Genomic DNA, 18,149 nt, shown 5'->3' with positions numbered 1-18,149 from the left:
ACCTTTACATAGTCTATTTCATATTCAAAGACAAGAATCGAATTCTGAACAGTTTAGTTAAAGAACACAGGTTGCTACTATTCTTATGTTAAATAGTGTCGGTTTGGAATGGTACTGAACCTACATAGAGGAGTATTGAACTGATAGAACAGTGCAAGAATTGAAGCTCCTGTCCTCCCCTCATGTCTCCCAATGACATGCACCGAATTTGTAGCCAAAGCTACTCCCATTCGTTTCTTTTTCTCTTCACTGTTTTATGCTTCATTCTTCTACATCCTATGTCAGATGCAGAAAACATAAACTTGGTTTACAAGAGTTGTGCAGATGAGAAAGTGAACGACCCATTTGGGATATACTCACAGAACCTCAAAACCCTCTTGGTTTCTCTAGTGACACAATCTGAACAAAAGCCATTCTTCACCACAACCTTTGGGGAAGGCCATAATGAGATCATGGGTCTCTACCAATGCGGAGGGGACCTCTCAAACTCTGCATGCAACAACTGCGTGAGCAAGATTCCTGAAATGCTTGACAAATTGTGTGGCAAGGTGGTGGCAGCGAGGGTTCAGCTTATTGAGTGCTATCTGAGGTACGAGGTTGTTGGGTTCAAGCAAGTTCCTGAGACGCAATTGCTTTACAAGGTTTGTGGGTCCAAGAAAGAGAATTATGATGATGGGTTTGAGAGAAGAAGGGACTACGCTTTTGGTGTGGTGGAAAGTGGTGTGAAAAGTGGTGGAAACTTGTTTTACACTGGGAGCTACGAGTCCCTCGATATGTTGGGGCAGTGTGAGGGCGATTTGGGCAATGATGATTGTGGGGATTGTGTGAAGAGTGCTGAGGATCAGGCCAAGGCTGAGTGTGGTGACTCAATTTCTGCACAAATTTATCTGCACAAATGTTTTATCAGCTACAGTTTTTACCCCAAGGGTGAGTCCAACTGTCATCTTTTTCGGGTATAACAATACAGGAAATATCTTCTTTCCCTTATTTTAATGCAATGTAATTATGTGATGTATAATATTATGTGAGTTTGTGAATTGATATAGTTCTCGTTAGTTTGAAAATTGGGCCTAATTTCATTTGGGGATTTAGAAATGGGGTCAAGGAAGGGGTTGATTTGGATGAGAATGTCTTTTGTGGCACCTTGCGGTTGTGGTTACTTGCATGTTAAGTAATAAAGCTTGCATATTGTGTTTAATTGGATCAGGGTCACCGGGGCAACAGGACTGCACTCGGAGGGCTGTAGCTCTTACAGTGGGAGGGTTTGGAGCTTTGGCTTTATTAATTGTTTGTTATTTAGTTATCAAGTCAAGGTTGAAGAAAAAAGGAGATGATACTGAGGATTGGGCTGAAAAAGGTGACAATATTAAGAATTGGACTGCATATATCATGTAATGTCTTGATACTGAATGCCCTTGAATGAATTAATATGTAGAAAATATGTATTAAAAACTAGCCTGTGACCGTGCACAAGTACAGTCAGTGAGGGAGACAATACTGTGAGTGTAGTAACAAGAAAAAAAAAATAGTAGTATACTATCCGGCCAACACAAATGATTAGACAATTTTAATATTACTATAGATTACATTAAAATCACACGAAAGAGCATGCTATTATACTTTTCATTTTTGTTCTTGCTTCTCTTAAAAATTGTAATAAGACTCGTATTTGGGAGCGCCATCGCACATTTTGGCTTTTCCTTTTTGTCACTCGTAATTTTATGGTTACAATGTCCCTCATAAAATACATACATATAAAAAGCAAGAAACAAGTTGATGCAAAACATTAACTAAATCTTAATGTGAATTTAATATAGTTTTTAAAACTCCTTTATTTTTATTTTTTTTAAAAAGTAGAGGTTGTCTATCAAATAATTAGAAAGACATGGGATGAAATTTTATTTAGAAAAAAGAATGAATTTAAGCAAATATTCTCCTACTAGCCATACACAGGCAGCTCGTCCCAATTATGTAGCAAAAAGAGAAAACATGGACATTAGGGCAGCAAAAAGGGACAGGTACTGTGAATTTCTCGAACAATAACAAATTGGTCTTTACACACTCTTCATATAGCTGATAACGTGTTTGAATTCATGATAGATAATCCATAATTACATTGAAATGATAGTAATTTGATTTTACAAAAGTATTTATACGTTTACTTCCAGAAAATAATTCTAGATGCAAACTTAGTTTTGGATTGAAACAATTTTAGATAACTTTTGTATTGGTTAATAAAATATATACTGAAACTCTTAACTTATTTTTTATGATAAAAAATACATTCAAACATAAATCACATTACATCAAATTTACCTTGCAAATGTTTAAACGAAAGCAGTAAACAATAAACATGCCACCGTGAAACAAAGTAACACTACATTCATTGAAACATATCTTTATTGTTAATCAAAAAATTTATTGAAAACTATCGAATCATATTAGTAAAACTCATTAAAAGTAAAAGTAAATCCGCACAATATCATTTTTTAATTAAATTCCGCTAATAATAACGCTTTTGAAAAAATACGCCAGAGAATGTAATATGTCAACAAACAAACAAATTACGAAACCGCGAGCTGCAAACCCCAATTATTCAACCGACTGGAGAAAGTAACAAACAAACAACCACGGTCCACAGGTGTTCCTTCTTGTATTAGCCATTGAATGTGAAAATAGACTAATGGAATGGATGAATGAAATACAACCTGCTGAATTGATAAACTAATAAATTTCGATTTTTGCTATTCCATTATCTTGAGAGATCAATTTGGTCTTTAGAGAATATCCGGGACGTCAGGCTGACCCATATATACAACGAAGCATATTGCTTTGCAAATATGGGCACCATAATGATTTTCTTTATAATTTTCTGTTAAATGTTCCCCTGAAGGTTATTTTGCATCCTCAAGGACTATGGTACCATAATGACTTTTCATTGTAATATTGCTTGTTTAGTTTGATTGGGCTTGACCGCACGCACTTTTCATGAGAAAAAAAAAACTGTTAATGTATTTTAAACCATGCATAATTAATGTTATTATCTGTATTTTTCTTTGCAAACTGCCCTTCAGCACAACTGATATCTCACTTGCCTTGCCTTTGACCACCATCTTATGAACTCGAAGGGCTTTTCCCAATTGGAACAGTCAGTCAATCTAACACTGGCCTTGAACGATATCAATATCACATTTCACTTCCTTCCACCATTTTCTCATATTCCAAAACCTATGCAAACCAACATGAATGGACACGGGAAAAAGAATCAGAAAGCGACAGACCAATGCACCATCAGCGGCTGATAGCACTTGGCAGAGCTTCCGGTCAGTGCAGGCCACAACAACTGGACTAGCAGAATGCTTCCACCAAACCACATAAACTACAGATCTAGTGGACAAGAACATCCAAACAACAAAAAGAAAATTGGTTTTGGTGGCAGTGAGCCTACAGAGGAGAATGAAGTGATAGGAAAGTGGAAGATAGCAGAGCCTTGTTAAATCACACAATGCAGTTTGAACTTCAACAGGAAACCACAAGATTGTGAATAAAAAAACAAATGAAAATCGAAAGGAAATGGAACTTGAATGTGGACTATGTCACAATAAACATAAAATCCTAAAAATATAATCACCAAAACCCAGTAAGCCAAGGTTACCAGAGATGGGGTGTTTCTACATGATGGGTTTGGAGGAAGTCACCAGAAAGCTAAGCCTCCAATAATGATACCATGTGCAGTGCAGGCACGGAATGGGTTAAATTAAACAGACAAGTGTTCGTTATGTCCCACTATTTTCAGATGATCATACAACTTTACCATTATTGATTTGACTAAACCAAACACTCTGGCTCATGTTTTCGTGTCAAGTGAAACAATTTAACAACAACCCATCATCATTAGAAAACACAAAGCCTCTCATATCTCAATCACCCATACAAAATACCTCCCCCACCTTTCCTTTCCAAATTAATCCCCAGTGTCAAGCACCTTACAAGCATCCAAAGCTATTCTTCAATAAATTTGCAAAAAGAACAAGATTAATCACAACACAACCTAATCATAAACTCGGAGCACGTTTCAAAAAAAAAAAAAAAAAGAAACTAAACAGGAGCTAAAGTTGATGTTCAACATGAAACCAGTCTCAACCCGCGAAATACATCCTAATTGAACCGTTCCTCGACGAGGTAGGTAGCTAATTATAATTCTATTCAATAAATTCATCACAAAATAGAATAGCGCAGCAGCAACCAACCAAAGGCATTCATTCCACTAAGCAGCAGGTAAATTAGACTGAGCAACCCGCATTCGAAGAACTAATGACAGATAATATAGTAAACGAAGAAAGAATACACAAAACTTGTGACGGCAAGGTTTATGAAAACCTAGAAAGAGTAAAATTATTGCGAAAGCGGAAACCCTAGAAGCAGGTAAGAAGTGGATCTGAAAGGAGGGAACCTCATTTGGGGGCGGGGGTGCCGAGGAGGCTGGCCTGCTGGAGCTCGAGGTCGTTGAGCTGCTGCTCGCGGTCCATCTCGACGATGAGAGGGACGACGAGGACGAGGAAGGTGGTGCCGGCGATCCAGGCGGCCTTGCCGGTGCTGCGGAGGAGCTTCTTGGCGACGAAGGCGGCGTCGCCGGCGGCTTCCTTGCCGCGGGAGACGAGGGAGGAGCGGGAGATCTTGGCGAGGATGGAGGTTGAATTGCTGGGTCTGTCAGGGAGAGAGACTCCACCTCTTCGGCCTTGGGACGCCATCGTCGGATGTTGTTAGGGTTCGTGAGTAACCTAATTCTGCTGCACTCTCCCCTCTTATACCCTTCTTATACCCTATGCACTATATGGGTGACTCATGTTCTCACTACTAGTACTACACTACTACCCCCCCCTTTTTTTTTTTTTTTTGCATTGCTACCAGGGATGACAACGGGGTCCATGGGACGGGTAATAGTAAACTCGCTCTCGCCCCGCTGAATGAAAATTGGTCCCATACCCACTCTATATCCGCGCGGGTATCCATTAAGCAAGTATCTATGAATTTCTTGAAAACTCACAGATATCTACGGATATCCATGAATATTTATAAAATTTTTAAGAAATTAAAAAAATTATATTACAAATAATTTTAAGTTTATATTTTAATGTCATTGAAATATTAAAATTAAAAATTCAATGTTAATTTTAAACTTTTATTTAACGTTAGTTTTGTTAAAATAATAATAAAAATTCAAGATAATCAATAACTTAAAATACATCGATCTCACGAGTAAGTTAAAGTCTCATCACAAAGTTACAATAATTCAATCTCATAATTCCAAATGAAAGTAAATAACTTAAAATACATAAATCTTATTGGTCCAATCAAAGTTAGAAAATTAATCAAATTACATTCAACATAATTCTATAACATGCTTAATACATGTCGGTAACTTCATCAACCTCACTTTTGTAAGAAAATGAGATGAGAGAGTGTAGTTTTAGGATTATATGGTAAAATGATAATTAAGATATTTAAGAAATAATATTAAACGGGTACCTACGGGTATGGATATCATCATACCCGCCCCCGCCCCATTTATAAACGGGTAAAAAATTATCCGTCCCCATTATCCGCGGGTACCCAATTAGCATATACATTTATTACCCGTAGTGGGTTTTATCCACGAATACCCGCGGGTGCGGGTATTTTTGTCATCCCTAATTGCTACCCCAAGTTATAATTATATATGTATATCTTGCTTTTGTTGTATACATATAATATTTAAATTCCTTTTTAATATTTTTTTTAAGAAATGTATGTTTTATATTATAAAATAAGTTAAGTTAAAGTTTTTAGAATAAAAATGTATTCTAACGTATAATAATATAATTAATTTTTTCTATATTATAATAAATGAGGTGATAAAATGGACTCGTCATGTCAATTAATTTTACTCAATAAAAAATAGTGGAAGATTTTAGGTAATTTAACCCACTAATTCTTCTTAACTCACCAAACTGGTTGGTTAACTCATCTATAATTCACTCTTAATTTAAATAAAAAATATTTATTTATAAATAAATTTATATTATATACAATTAAAAAAGTATAATTTGTACATGTTTATAAAATAAATTGAATGTTTATAAATTAATTACTATTTTTTAATATTTAATATTTTTATTTTGATTTTTAGTGAGTTTTGACAAACTGGTCCATCAACCCGCCACTATACAACATAGGTTATATATTTCAAATAACCTTTCATTGGTTGAAATGAGTAAGTTTATCTTTAAAAGAGAAAAAAGTTTTTTTTGTGAAAATATCTGCTACTTAATTTTCGGTTGAAATAAACTAAAGATCAATAATTCCTTTATTGAACATCATCTACAATAAGAAAATGCTTAACTTGAACATGTTTTTCTATTGAATGTAAAATAGAATTTTTAGAGGTTATCGATAATATCACAAAAAAAATGAGAATTTTAGTCTTGAATATACTATAATCTTCTGGTTGATGTTTGATTCACAAAACTTAAAAGGAGTTATGGTTGTTTGTCTTTAACTTGACTAGGAAATTAAGTTATGGTTGTTTGTCTTTAACTTGACTAGGAAATTAAGTTATTTCTAATGAAGTCACATTATTTACTACTACTATTTTTTTGTTCTATTTTATTTTCAACATAGTCAACATCACATTAACCAATCAACTTACAAGTGCGAGATCATTTTTGAGTTTCTAAAAGGATCTTTAATTTTTTTTTAATTTTATTTCTAATTCAATTTTTTATCTATCATAACTATTTATAAATTAAATTTTAATATATTTAAAATAAATTATAAATAAATAAAAATAATTTTATGTTACGATATAAATTATTTATCATAAATTTAAAATAAAATTTATATATTTAAAATTTTATTTGTTCAAATTTTAAATTAAATTATATATTTAAATATAATATTTATTTATATACATAATTTATTTAAAATTTTAATTATATACAATAAATATTTAATATATGTATTGTACACTAAAAATACTAGTTATTTATAACTTGAGAACCGATTAAAATAAACTTATTACCAAATTCTAATACTTCAAAGATGAATTTCAATTTCTATGAGAATATATTTTTAAGGGTGAATTATTAAAAATCAATATAAATAGTTATGTTAGTTAATTTTATTAAATCTATAAAACAAAATCATGATTTATCAACTTTACCCTTTTTATTTATCATTATAATTTTATAAGAGATGAAGATATTGTCTTATATCAAAACTTATGCCTTAATATCAACAAAATTTAAAAAATGTGAATTGGATAAAATTTAAGAAAAGAAAAAGAAAAATACATATCCTTAAAATCTTTAATAGAGAAAAAAAAACATAATTTAATATTTTCTAAAAAGTACATTACATCTTATAAAAGGTAGTAAATAAACATTTAGTTTTCATGGATCACCGATGTATTTTTTTTCTTCATTATTGATCTATCACAAATCATTATAAGTATGGATTTTAGAGTAAATATTATATAAAAAAAATTAGAGTAAATCACATAAGCGTTTCTTGAAATTTCATGAAATCACATACAATTCAAAAAAATTATCCATACACTAATTTATTAATTATTTAAAAAATTATAATGACACGTTGTTGAGATTTCCGTTAAAACTACTTTTGTTATTATTGTAAATCATTTTAATTCTCTCAACGGACTCAAACACGGTAAGTATACCGGCCATTCAAGTAGTAAATTATATCGTATCCACATGGATTAGTAGGTAAAATAAGCATTTATTGATTATTCGTGACTAAAGAATAATTCCATTTTCATAGATTGTCATGCAATTCAAATAAAAGTTATGACCTATGGAATGTTAAAACTATAAAACTGATTGTTTTGTGTGTGGAAAGGGTAGAAATGGTATTGTGGTTTTGTAAGATTGTGGGGTTAGAAATCACCGAACGTCACACTAATGAATCTTTAATTTCTTGTTACATTCATTGCTTAGTCAACCCATAAGTTTACTCAAACCTAATCCCTCAGAGCAAGAGCCTAGGTGCGGATAGTGAATATCAATTCCTTGAGTATCCAATACCTACACCCGCATTACGGGTTAGGGTTTAAGACTACTAATGGGCTAAGCTCCATTCCTAGATACATTTTCCACTAAGAATTTGTTTCAGAGCTAGTTTCAATGGTTATTTTTCAATACCCAATAGACTTTATATCAAGCAAAGGAGGATCAATCTAAAGCAAGCATTAAGAATAGAAACATAACACAACAATGAATGAACAACATATATATATATATATATATCATCAAAAACGTAAAGATTACATAAGAGTATCGTTGGTTACATCTAACCCCACAAAATAATGGGTAGAACCGCTCAAAACAATGAGGATGAAACAAAAATAGAGATGGAAGAACCGAAAGAAAGACCCACTGTTGAGATTTCCGTTGAAACACTTTTGTTAACATTTGTAAATTCGTTTAATTCTATCAACGGTCTCAAACACGGCAAATATACCGGCCGTTCAAGTAGTAAAAATATCGTATCCACAGGGATTAGAAGGTAATATAAGCATTTATTGACTATTCGTGACTAAAGAATAATTCCAATTTCATAGTTTGTGCAGTGAATGCAAAGTTGTGACTATTGGAATGAAAGCTGTAAATAAATATTGTTTTGTGAGTGGAAAAGGTAAGGAATGGTATTGTGGTATTGTGAGGTTGTGGGGGTCAGATTTCACCAAACGTAACACTAATGTATCCTTAATCTCTTGTTGAATTCATTGCTTAGTCAACCCATAAGTTTACTCAAACCTAATCCCTTAGAGAAAGAGCCTAGATGCAGATATTGAATATCAATCCCTTGAGTACCCAATATCTACACCCGCATTACGGGCTAGGGTTTAAGACTACTAATGGGTCAAACTCTATCCCTAGATACAATCACCACTAGGCATATGTTTCAGAACTAGTTTCAAAGGTTATTTTCCAATACCCATGGAACCTTAAATCATGCAAAGGGTGATCAATCCAAAGCAAGCATTAAGAATAGAAACAAACACAACAACGAATAAAACAACATGTATATATATCATTAAAACCGTAAAGATTACAATAGAGTACGTTGGTTACATCTAACCCCACAAAATGGGTGAAACCACTCAACAAAGAGGGCAAATACAAAATAGAGATGGAAGAGGAAGTGAAGAACCGAAGGAAAGATCCGCACATGGACGATCCCAAGCCCTGGGAATCCCTTCCGCAGCTCCTGGAGGCGCCCAATGTGAGAATGGAGAGAAAGATCCCCGAAAATGGCTTCAAATATGAGCCTGGGAGATCAGATTAGGGTTCCGCGCCCGGCGCACAATTCTTCGCGCCCGGCGCAAGTTCTTCCAAAGAAGTCAAGCACTCTCTGTCTCAACACAAGCCCGGCGCAATTCCTTTTGCGCCCGGCTTAATTCCTTTTGCGCCCGGCTTAATTCCTTTTGCGCCCGGCGCAATATAACTGGCAGAGATGAAATACTCTGTTTTTGTCACGCCCAGCGCAGGTTATATTGAGCCCGACGCAGAACCTCTTCTCTGCTCCTTAGCTTCTTAGGTTTCCAATCCTAAGAGTCTTCAATCCTCAAGTCACTAGCTCAATACCTGCACAAAAATGAGGTGTATTAAGGTATTGTTAGCTGAATTTGGGTTAGTTATATCTGCACACAAAATGAACCAAAAAGAGAACAATTATATTGCAATGGTTCAAAGGATGAGTGGAATTTGTTCAATAAGTCTCATCCAAAAAGAGGTAAAATTGAGACTTAACAACTCCCCCAAACTTAGAACCTTGCTTGTCCTCAAGCAAAAAGGTAATTAATCTAGCAGATAACAAGCAATGCAAGTGAGTCAATTTCTACATCCTAGTTTACTTGTATCTTCTTTTCGCAAGCATGAACCTCAGATGAATTTCCAATCACAATTATTGCAATAGAACATGACAAGGTGCAAACAAAGGTTTCAAAAGAGATCAAAGAGCTGAGAAGAGTAATGACTATCTGTGTATGCATCCTCACTAGGAAAATGTTTCTCTCCATGCACACTAGTGTATCAGGGTGAGTGTTTCTCTCTAGTCTACTACTCACGCCACATAATTCAACTTTGCTCTTCGTTTCCAAATGAAACCAGTGGTAAAACAAATGCAGACACTTATCACAAGGTCTTTATTAGGGCAATCTGGGTCAAGCAGGGTCAAGCGGTAGCAGTTTTATGGTTTTTCAAGGATTGAAGGTGCTATAGCTTAAGAGAGCAAATAAGATTTTACAATGATGTCCCTCTCCATACCCCATTACAACAATTTGGCACATGCCCTTTACCTGATCCAAGCCATTAGCCTTTATGAGATGCATATTTACATTTTTGCATCTTAATATTTTTGTTTTTGTTTTGCTTTGTTTTTTTGTTTTTTTTTTTTTTTTTTTTTTTTTTTTTTGTAATGGCTGACCACATACTTTCTTCTTCCCAAAATTCCCCATTCTTCAACTCCCCCAAACTTATTTGATGTCATCAGTTTGCTCTCTTAACCAAAACAAGGGTTATGGTTAATTTTTCATGGTTTGGGACAAGTGGAAGGTGTGGTGTTTAGGCTTAGAAAGGTATGGGTCAAGTGAAGAGTGGAGATGGCTTTTTGGCTTAGATGGTTAACAAAAGATGGAAATGTGAATGCCTTGATCATATAAGTGCACAACATAAGCAAACCACCAGGGAAACTCAAGCAAAGTCTATCATGCAACCTAAGTGTAGTTCACTCATAGGTATTTAGGCTCACACCTCACCTGGCTATGCATGCACAACTATCAAACTCAGCTCAGTTCTATGATCAACATTGAAACCCGTATGCAACTAGTTATGAACTAAATATCTAATGTGACTTGAAAATGTCTAAGGTACACACACCATAAACATCAAGCAAACTATAATCCAGAATCGACCACAAACAAAACAAGTATCAACAAGATTAAAAACCATGCTAAGGCAGACTATTCACAAAAAGAACCAACAGAGTAATCATCAAAAAGACTATATATAAAAATAGTTAAATACTGAAAATAAAAGACAGAAGAATAAATTGCAATAGACAAAGGTAAACTAAGGTAGGCTCCATCTGCTTCCATCTATGGGGTCTGGTCATCATCATCTCCAAGAGCTGCTCTACCATCATCAACTCCATCAGCATCAGCAGCTTCACTCCCCCAAACTTAGGAGCCTGGTCCCCAGGCCAACCAGTATATGCCTGAAAGTTCTGGTAACCAGAAGTGATTGCGGAGTATAATCATGAAAGAACATGGTGAGCACAAAAATTATACACATTGATGACCAAGCAAATATAGCAAAAAATGGAGAATATCCTTAGACCAAAATTAAGCACAACATGCATGCACACGGAATTGGACGATAATAATGCAACATAAAGCACACAAACATACAACATACAACAGAACATAAAGAAACATGATTGAAAACAGATAAATATTGGGTGTCAGGGGTGTGGTGCGCCGGGCTTAACACAGATGCGCCGGGCTTCATATCAGCGAAAATCAACGAGGTTTCAAAATCTGATATCGCGCCGGGCGTGCGTTAAACGCGCCCGGCATGGTGGGTTCCAGAGACCACAATTCGAGTCTTACGCTGGGCGCGAGGTGAAGCGCGCCGGGCGCGTAACCCTGATATGGTCAGTTTTTTTGCCTAAATTTGCTTTGAAAGGAGGCCTTATAACCACCCGAAAACAGAGTTACCTCATCTCTCACACTCTAAGCAAAATATACCCTATATTTACTCATTCAAACATGATTCAAACACTTAACAATTAACACAAACAACATATAACACAAAAAATATAAAACAAAACACAACACATAATACAAAACAACACTTATAACACAGGACAACATGCAACAAAAATCTAAAACACAGTTCAGATCTCTGGGTTGCCTCCCAGGAAGCGCTTGTTTACTGTCCCGAGCCTGACGATGACCAACTTGAAGTGCTCTACTCTCCTTCTCCTCCTGTTGCTCTTGTTCCTCCTTGCTTTGTGCTCAATCTCATGATTGCTCAACAATTGCTCAGAGGGATTGGTCAATCTTGTTCATAGTACCTAGCATACAAGAGAAAGTAGAGGACTAGAGCGCCCAGGTCAGCTTCAACAATTCATTGCTACCATAAAATGAAAATAAAAGTAAAAGAATAAGTCACAAATAGCTATAAATACTAAATCGCCATTCTAATCCCCGGCAACGGCGCCAAAAACTTGTTGAGATTTCCGTTGAAACACTTTTGTTAACATTTGTAAATTCGTTTAATTCTATCAACGGTCTCAAACACGGCAAGTATACCGGCCGTTCAAGTAGTAAAAATATCGTATCCACAGGGATTAGAAGGTAATATAAGCATTTATTGACTATTCGTGACTAAAGAATAATTCCAATTTCATAGTTTGTGCAGTGAATGCAAAGTTGTGACTATTGGAATGAAAGCTGTAAATAAATATTGTTTTGTGAGTGGAAAAGGTAAGGAATGGTATTGTGGTATTGTGAGGTTGTGGGGGTCAGATTTCACCAAACGTAACACTAATGTATCCTTAATCTCTTGTTGAATTCATTGCTTAGTCAACCCATAAGTTTACTCAAACCTAATCCCTTAGAGAAAGAGCCTAGATGCAGATATTGAATATCAATCCCTTGAGTACCCAATATCTACACCCGCATTACGGGCTAGGGTTTAAGACTACTAATGGGTCAAGCTCTATCCCTAGATACAATCACCACTAGGCATATGTTTCAGAACTAGTTTCAAAGGTTATTTTCCAATACCCATGGAACCTTAAATCATGCAAAGGGTGATCAATCCAAAGCAAGCATTAAGAATAGAAACAAACACAACAACGAATAAAACAACATGTATATATATCATTAAAACCGTAAAGATTACAATAGAGTACGTTGGTTACATCTAACCCCACAAAATGGGTGAAACCACTCAACAAAGAGGGCAAATACAAAATAGAGATGGAAGAGGAAGTGAAGAACCGAAGGAAAGATCCGCACACGGACGATCCTAAGCCCTGGGAATCCCTTCCGCAGCTCCTGGAGGCGCCCAATGTGAGAATGGAGAGAAAGATCCCCGAAAATGGCTTCAAATACGAGCCTGGGAGATCAGATTAGGGTTCCGCGCCCGGCGCACAATTCTTCGCGCCCGGCGCAAGTTCTTCCAGAGAAGTCAAGCACTCTCTGTCTCAACACAAGCCCGGCGCAATTCCTTTTGCGCCCGGCTTAATTCCTTTTGCGCCCGGCGCAATATAACTGGCAGAGATGAAATACTCTGTTTTTGTCACGCCCAGCGCAGGTTATATTGAGCCCGGCGCAGAACCTCTTCTCTGCTCCTTAGCTTCTTAGGTTTCCAATCCTAAGAGTCTTCAATCCTCAAGTCACTAGCTCAATACCTGCACAAAAATGAGGTGTATTAAGGTATTGTTAGCTGAATTTGGGTTAGTTATATCTGCACACAAAATGAACCAAAAAGAGAACAATTATATTGCAATGGTTCAAAGGATGAGTGGAATTTGTTCAATAAGTCTCATCCAAAAAGAGGTAAAATTGAGACTTAACACCCACACACGAACGGTCCCAAGCACCGGGAATCCCTTCCTCAGCTCTTAGAAGTCGCCTAATGTGTGAATGAGGGAGAAATCCTCGAAGTCTTGATCAAATACGAGCTGGGTGAGTCAGGTTAGGGTTACCACGCCCGATGCATTATACTTTGTGCCCGGGGCAGGGCCTTCCAGAGAGTTTAGTTACTCTCTGCCTCAAGACACGCCTGGCGCAATTACTTTTAAGCCGGACGCGATGTTTTCCAAAGAGTTTGAGTTGCTCTCTGTCTCGAGTACGCCCGGTGCACTTTCTTGCGCTTGACGCAATTATGAATTGCAGAGGTGTGACTCTCTGTTTTGCTCAAGCCCGACGCGGGTAGTCTTGCGCCTGGCGCAGGTACTCTTCTCCTGCTCCTTAGCTCCTTTAATTTTCAATCCAATGGGTCTTCAACTTTCAACTCTTCACTCAATACCTGCACAAAAAATGAGGTGTATCAAGGTATTGTTAGATGGGATTAGGTTAGTTATATCTGCACAAAAATTGAACAAAAAAGAGAACAATCATTTTGCAAGAGTGTCTTGGATGAGTGGAATTGTTTAATAAGTCCTATCTAAAAAGAGTATAATTGAGACTTAACACACGGCACAAATATTACATTTTCCTGTCTCAGGGCACACTCGTAATCTTCTAAGTTTGAAGGTCGAACGAGGGTTCAGGACGAATGCTCCAAAGAAGGGGGATGACACCTATAAAAGGCATTCCAACGCTCAAGTAAGGACAAACACGAATCTCGATAGTAATAAATGAACAGTAACCTACCTCGTTTTACATGACTTATTTATACTACTTATAATGGGCCCTGAGTGTGGTGGGCCTTCTCTGATAATTACCAAATTAGGTAATATGGTGCTAAACGACTAATTGTACCTTAATCACGTGTTTGGCCTTGTTAATCATAATTATTGTTCTAATTGTGGTGTTTAGTCGTTTTGGCTGTTGGCCGAGCCGAGAGGTATAGGGTTGAAGTTATTCTGAGTCTCAGCCTCCGACCGAGCCAATATATTATAGGGCTGAAGCTGTTTTTTGAGTCTCGGCCTCCGACCGAGCCGAGATGTTATAGGGCTGAAGCTGTTCTTTGAGTCTTGGCCTCAAACCAAGCTGAGATGTTATAGGGCTGAAGTTGTTCTTCCAGTCTCGACCTCCGATCAAGTCGAGACGTTATTTGGCCGATTAGTTAGGTTGTTAATGTGATCGAGTCTTCGACGCTTTAGGCACAAGGGACCTTGTAGGTTCGGCCATCTTGGCGGTTGACGCGTCGAGCCGTGATAAGCCAAGTGATGTAGAAGTCCTTACCTCTTGGTTGTCTCGGCTGTTTTGGTGGCTGAGAGGGCATGTCACGTACCATTTCAAGTGGCCGATGTGATCCTCCCAGTACAACATTAATATTGTAATTATTAAAAAGACATTATTTTGTTTAAATATTATATTAATCTTTTAATTATTTAAAAACATTATTTTATTACTCCCGTAAGAAATATTACTATAAACATTAAAAAATGTATGTATAATTTTACGATACCTCATTGTGTTAGTATAATTTACTCTAAAATTTAATAAATTTATCGTATAAACAACGAAATGTGTGATTAAATAACAGAATAAAAAATCTTTACTACGTTGGTGCATTCTAATTTATTAATTAACAATATCATGGCATGCTCCACCTTACCTAAATGGAACCACCAGAATCCACTCTACCTATTTGGAACTGTGACACCCTTACTACCCCAAAACATATATCGAAATAATATAACAAAATTAAAGAAAATAAACTTTTGAAATTGGTAAAAGGGTTCACATAACAAAAATTCAATACACCACATTAATAGAAATATCAAACCTAAAATACAAGAGTTTCTAAAATTGTTTTCAAAATAATATTACAGAATTTTCATAAATATCTTAAACTAGAAATCCTCTGCCCCGATGTCACACTATCAGAGCATTTTCCCAAATAAAACTGCTGACATACTATATACCAATTGCAGCTGGATCCTCTCCACCTAAAAATATCCACAATTTATACGGTGAGAAAAGAAAAATTATCTATATGCAAAACACATACAAACACATCACAGTATAATTTATTATAACAACTTGTTTATTTCATATAAACGTATATAGATTTAATTATCAAATATTCAACCATTTCACAAACCATTATACATGTCACTTTCACAATCATAAAATCATTTTCATGTCCATCAATATCACAATTAACACTATGCCAAGACCTCGCCACATCTGACACAAGTGATACAGGTTAATTGCCTCCCTTACTCACACCATACCAGGGGTACGCTCGTCCCTGAAGCATCACCTACCCAAGGTTCGTATCATCCCTGATTTACGAGGAGTACGCTCGTCCCTGAAGTATCCACCACACAGGGTTCGTATCATCCTTAATCCTTTAGTGTGAGTAACAACAATCACATTACAATCAGTACAATCTCTTGCAATTAACCCTATGTCAGGGCTGCCATAACTGACATAAGTGGTGGTGTTAACTGTTTTTCTCATCTCACACCATGCTAGGGTCACGCCTTCCCTGTAACACCACTTATACAGAGCCGTGCCATACTAGCCATCGATGTGAGACATCACAATCACAATCATATCACAACCATACAACATCTCATCAAATTTATAACACATGTATAATTCCATATAACAAATAAACTTAACAAAGTAAGATCTACATACCCCTCAAGCATATTATATCAATATTCTTCATTCTTACAAGTAATATAGCAATTAACTTTCATTAACATAAAAGTTAATAGAATAACAGTAAAATTCCTAATTATTCCAAATTAGAAATTAATAGGAGGCTTGGCCGTCCATTCACATAAATTCCAAATTTTAAATCAATAGGAGGCTTGGCCGTCCATTCACATAAATCAAACGTTATTCTAAGAAATTCTACCCAATACCCTAATGTATTTTACATATAAATAATCCTCTTTTCCCCCGTACCTGATTAAATAGAAATTTGAGTAGAACTTCCTCTTCTTTTTTATTAACTAGGACCGGAACTAGAGCAGAACCTCCTCTCTTTCTAGATTCTTCTCTCTCTCTCTCTTTCTTCCTCCAGAATTTCCTTATCTCAAGTTATGAATTTCCTTCAGTCCCTAGCCTCTATTTATAGAAATTCTGGAATTACTATGCAGATTAAAATAATATTATATTTACTATGCACTATTCATTAAAATAATATTAATAGTAAAATACTGTGCATTCACGAGATTACTGTTCGTCCACGGATTTACTGTTCAAAAATACATATATTACTATTCAAAAATACGTATACGTGAATAGTAAAATACGTATACATAATAGTAAAATACATATATAAAAAAATATGATAATCCTTTTAACAATCCCAATACATAAAAATAAAATTTTAGGATGTTACATTACTCCCCTCCTTTTAGAAATTTCGTCCCCGAAATTACCTGATGCAAATAAAAATAGATATGAAGCTTTCATCTTTTCCTCTAATTCCCAAGTAGCACTTTCAGGTATAGCTCCTCCCCAAATAACCTTTACCAAAAGAATTTCTTTACCCCTAAGTTGCTTTACCATTCGATCCTCGACTCTTATCGGGGTAGCTTCCACCGTCAAGTTCTCCTTAACCTTAATATGATCCGACTCAATCACATGCGAAGGATCGTGGATATATTTTCGAAGTTGAGAAATGTGAAAGACATCATGAAGATTTGACAAATTAGGAGGCAAAGCAATTTGGTAGGCAACATTGCCGACTCTTTTAAGAATTTGAAAAGGACCAATAAATCGAGGAGTAAGTTTTCTGGATTTTAATGCCCTGCCAACCCCAGTCCACGGAGTGACTTTCAAGAATACATGGTCACCTTCTTGAAATTCTAAATCCTTTCTTCTTCTGTCAGCATAACTTTTCTGTCTACTCTGAGCTGTCCTCATCCTATCCTGTATCAATTTAACTTTTTCAGTAGTTTGTTGCACAATCTCAGGTCCTAAGATGACATTGTCTCCAGGCTCACTCCAACACAAAGGAGTTCTACACCTCCTACCATACAAGGCTTCATAGGGTGCCATACCTATGCTAGAGTGGTAACTATTATTATAGGTAAACTCTATCAAAGGTAAAAGGCTATCCCAACTTCCTCCTTGGTCCAAAACACAGGTTCTAAGCAAATCCTCTAAAGACTGAATAGTCCTCTCAGTCTGACCATCAGTTTGAGGATGATATGCTGAACTAAGTCTCAGTTGGGTTCCCAAGGCTTGTTGTAGGCTCTCCCAAAATCTAGAGGTGAATCTAGGGTCTCTGTCTGAAATTATGCTAGATGGTATCCCATGCAATCTCACAATTTCATCAATGTACAATCTAGCCAATTTCTCTAGAGAATGCCTAATGTTAATAGGTAGAAAATGTGCACTCTTGGTCAACCTATCAACTATAACCCAAATGGAATCATGCCCT

General features: G+C 36.0%; 2 protein-coding genes across 2 annotated transcripts; one reads left to right on the top strand and one right to left on the bottom strand.

Moving 5' to 3' along the window:
* Positions 1-278: 278 nt before the first annotated feature.
* Positions 279-1,395, top strand: LOC109811772 (plasmodesmata-located protein 2). Its single transcript, XM_083060923.1, has 3 exons — positions 279-927; positions 1,047-1,166; positions 1,208-1,395. Exons 1-3 carry the CDS (start codon positions 279-281, stop codon positions 1,393-1,395), a joined length of 957 nt encoding a protein of 318 aa, XP_082917049.1.
* A 2,657-nt stretch (positions 1,396-4,052) lies between these two features.
* On the bottom strand, positions 4,053-4,829 carry TOM22-V (translocase of outer membrane 22-V). The gene has a single exon (XM_020349636.3). The coding sequence runs from the start codon at positions 4,749-4,751 to the stop codon at positions 4,455-4,457; it is 297 nt and encodes a 98-aa protein (XP_020205225.1). The 5' UTR covers positions 4,752-4,829; the 3' UTR covers positions 4,053-4,454.
* Between the last annotated feature and the right edge of the window lie 13,320 nt (positions 4,830-18,149).

Source organism: Cajanus cajan, chromosome 7 (genome assembly GCF_000230855.2).
Source record: "Cajanus cajan strain Asha chromosome 7, NIPB_CcT2T_4, whole genome shotgun sequence".
Taxonomy (NCBI): domain Eukaryota; kingdom Viridiplantae; phylum Streptophyta; class Magnoliopsida; order Fabales; family Fabaceae; genus Cajanus; species Cajanus cajan.
Note: the sequence above shows the minus strand (reverse complement) of the source record. Positions and strands in the feature narration are given on the sequence as shown.

What these genes read in the sequence shown, in the direction of transcription:
- LOC109811772 (XM_083060923.1), top strand. Translation starts at nt 279, where the DNA reads ATGTCAGATGCAGAAAACATAAACTTGGTTTACAAGAGTTGTGCAGAT. An exon ending in CTACAGTTTTTACCCCAAGG is followed by an intron (nt 928 to 1,046) that starts GTGAGTCCAACT and finishes GAATTGATATAG; the next exon opens with TTCTCGTTAGTTTGAAAATT. An exon ending in GCGGTTGTGGTTACTTGCAT is followed by an intron (nt 1,167 to 1,207) that starts GTTAAGTAATAA and finishes TAATTGGATCAG; the next exon opens with GGTCACCGGGGCAACAGGAC.
- TOM22-V (XM_020349636.3), bottom strand. Translation starts at nt 4,751, where the DNA reads ATGGCGTCCCAAGGCCGAAGAGGTGGAGTCTCTCTCCCTGACAGACCC.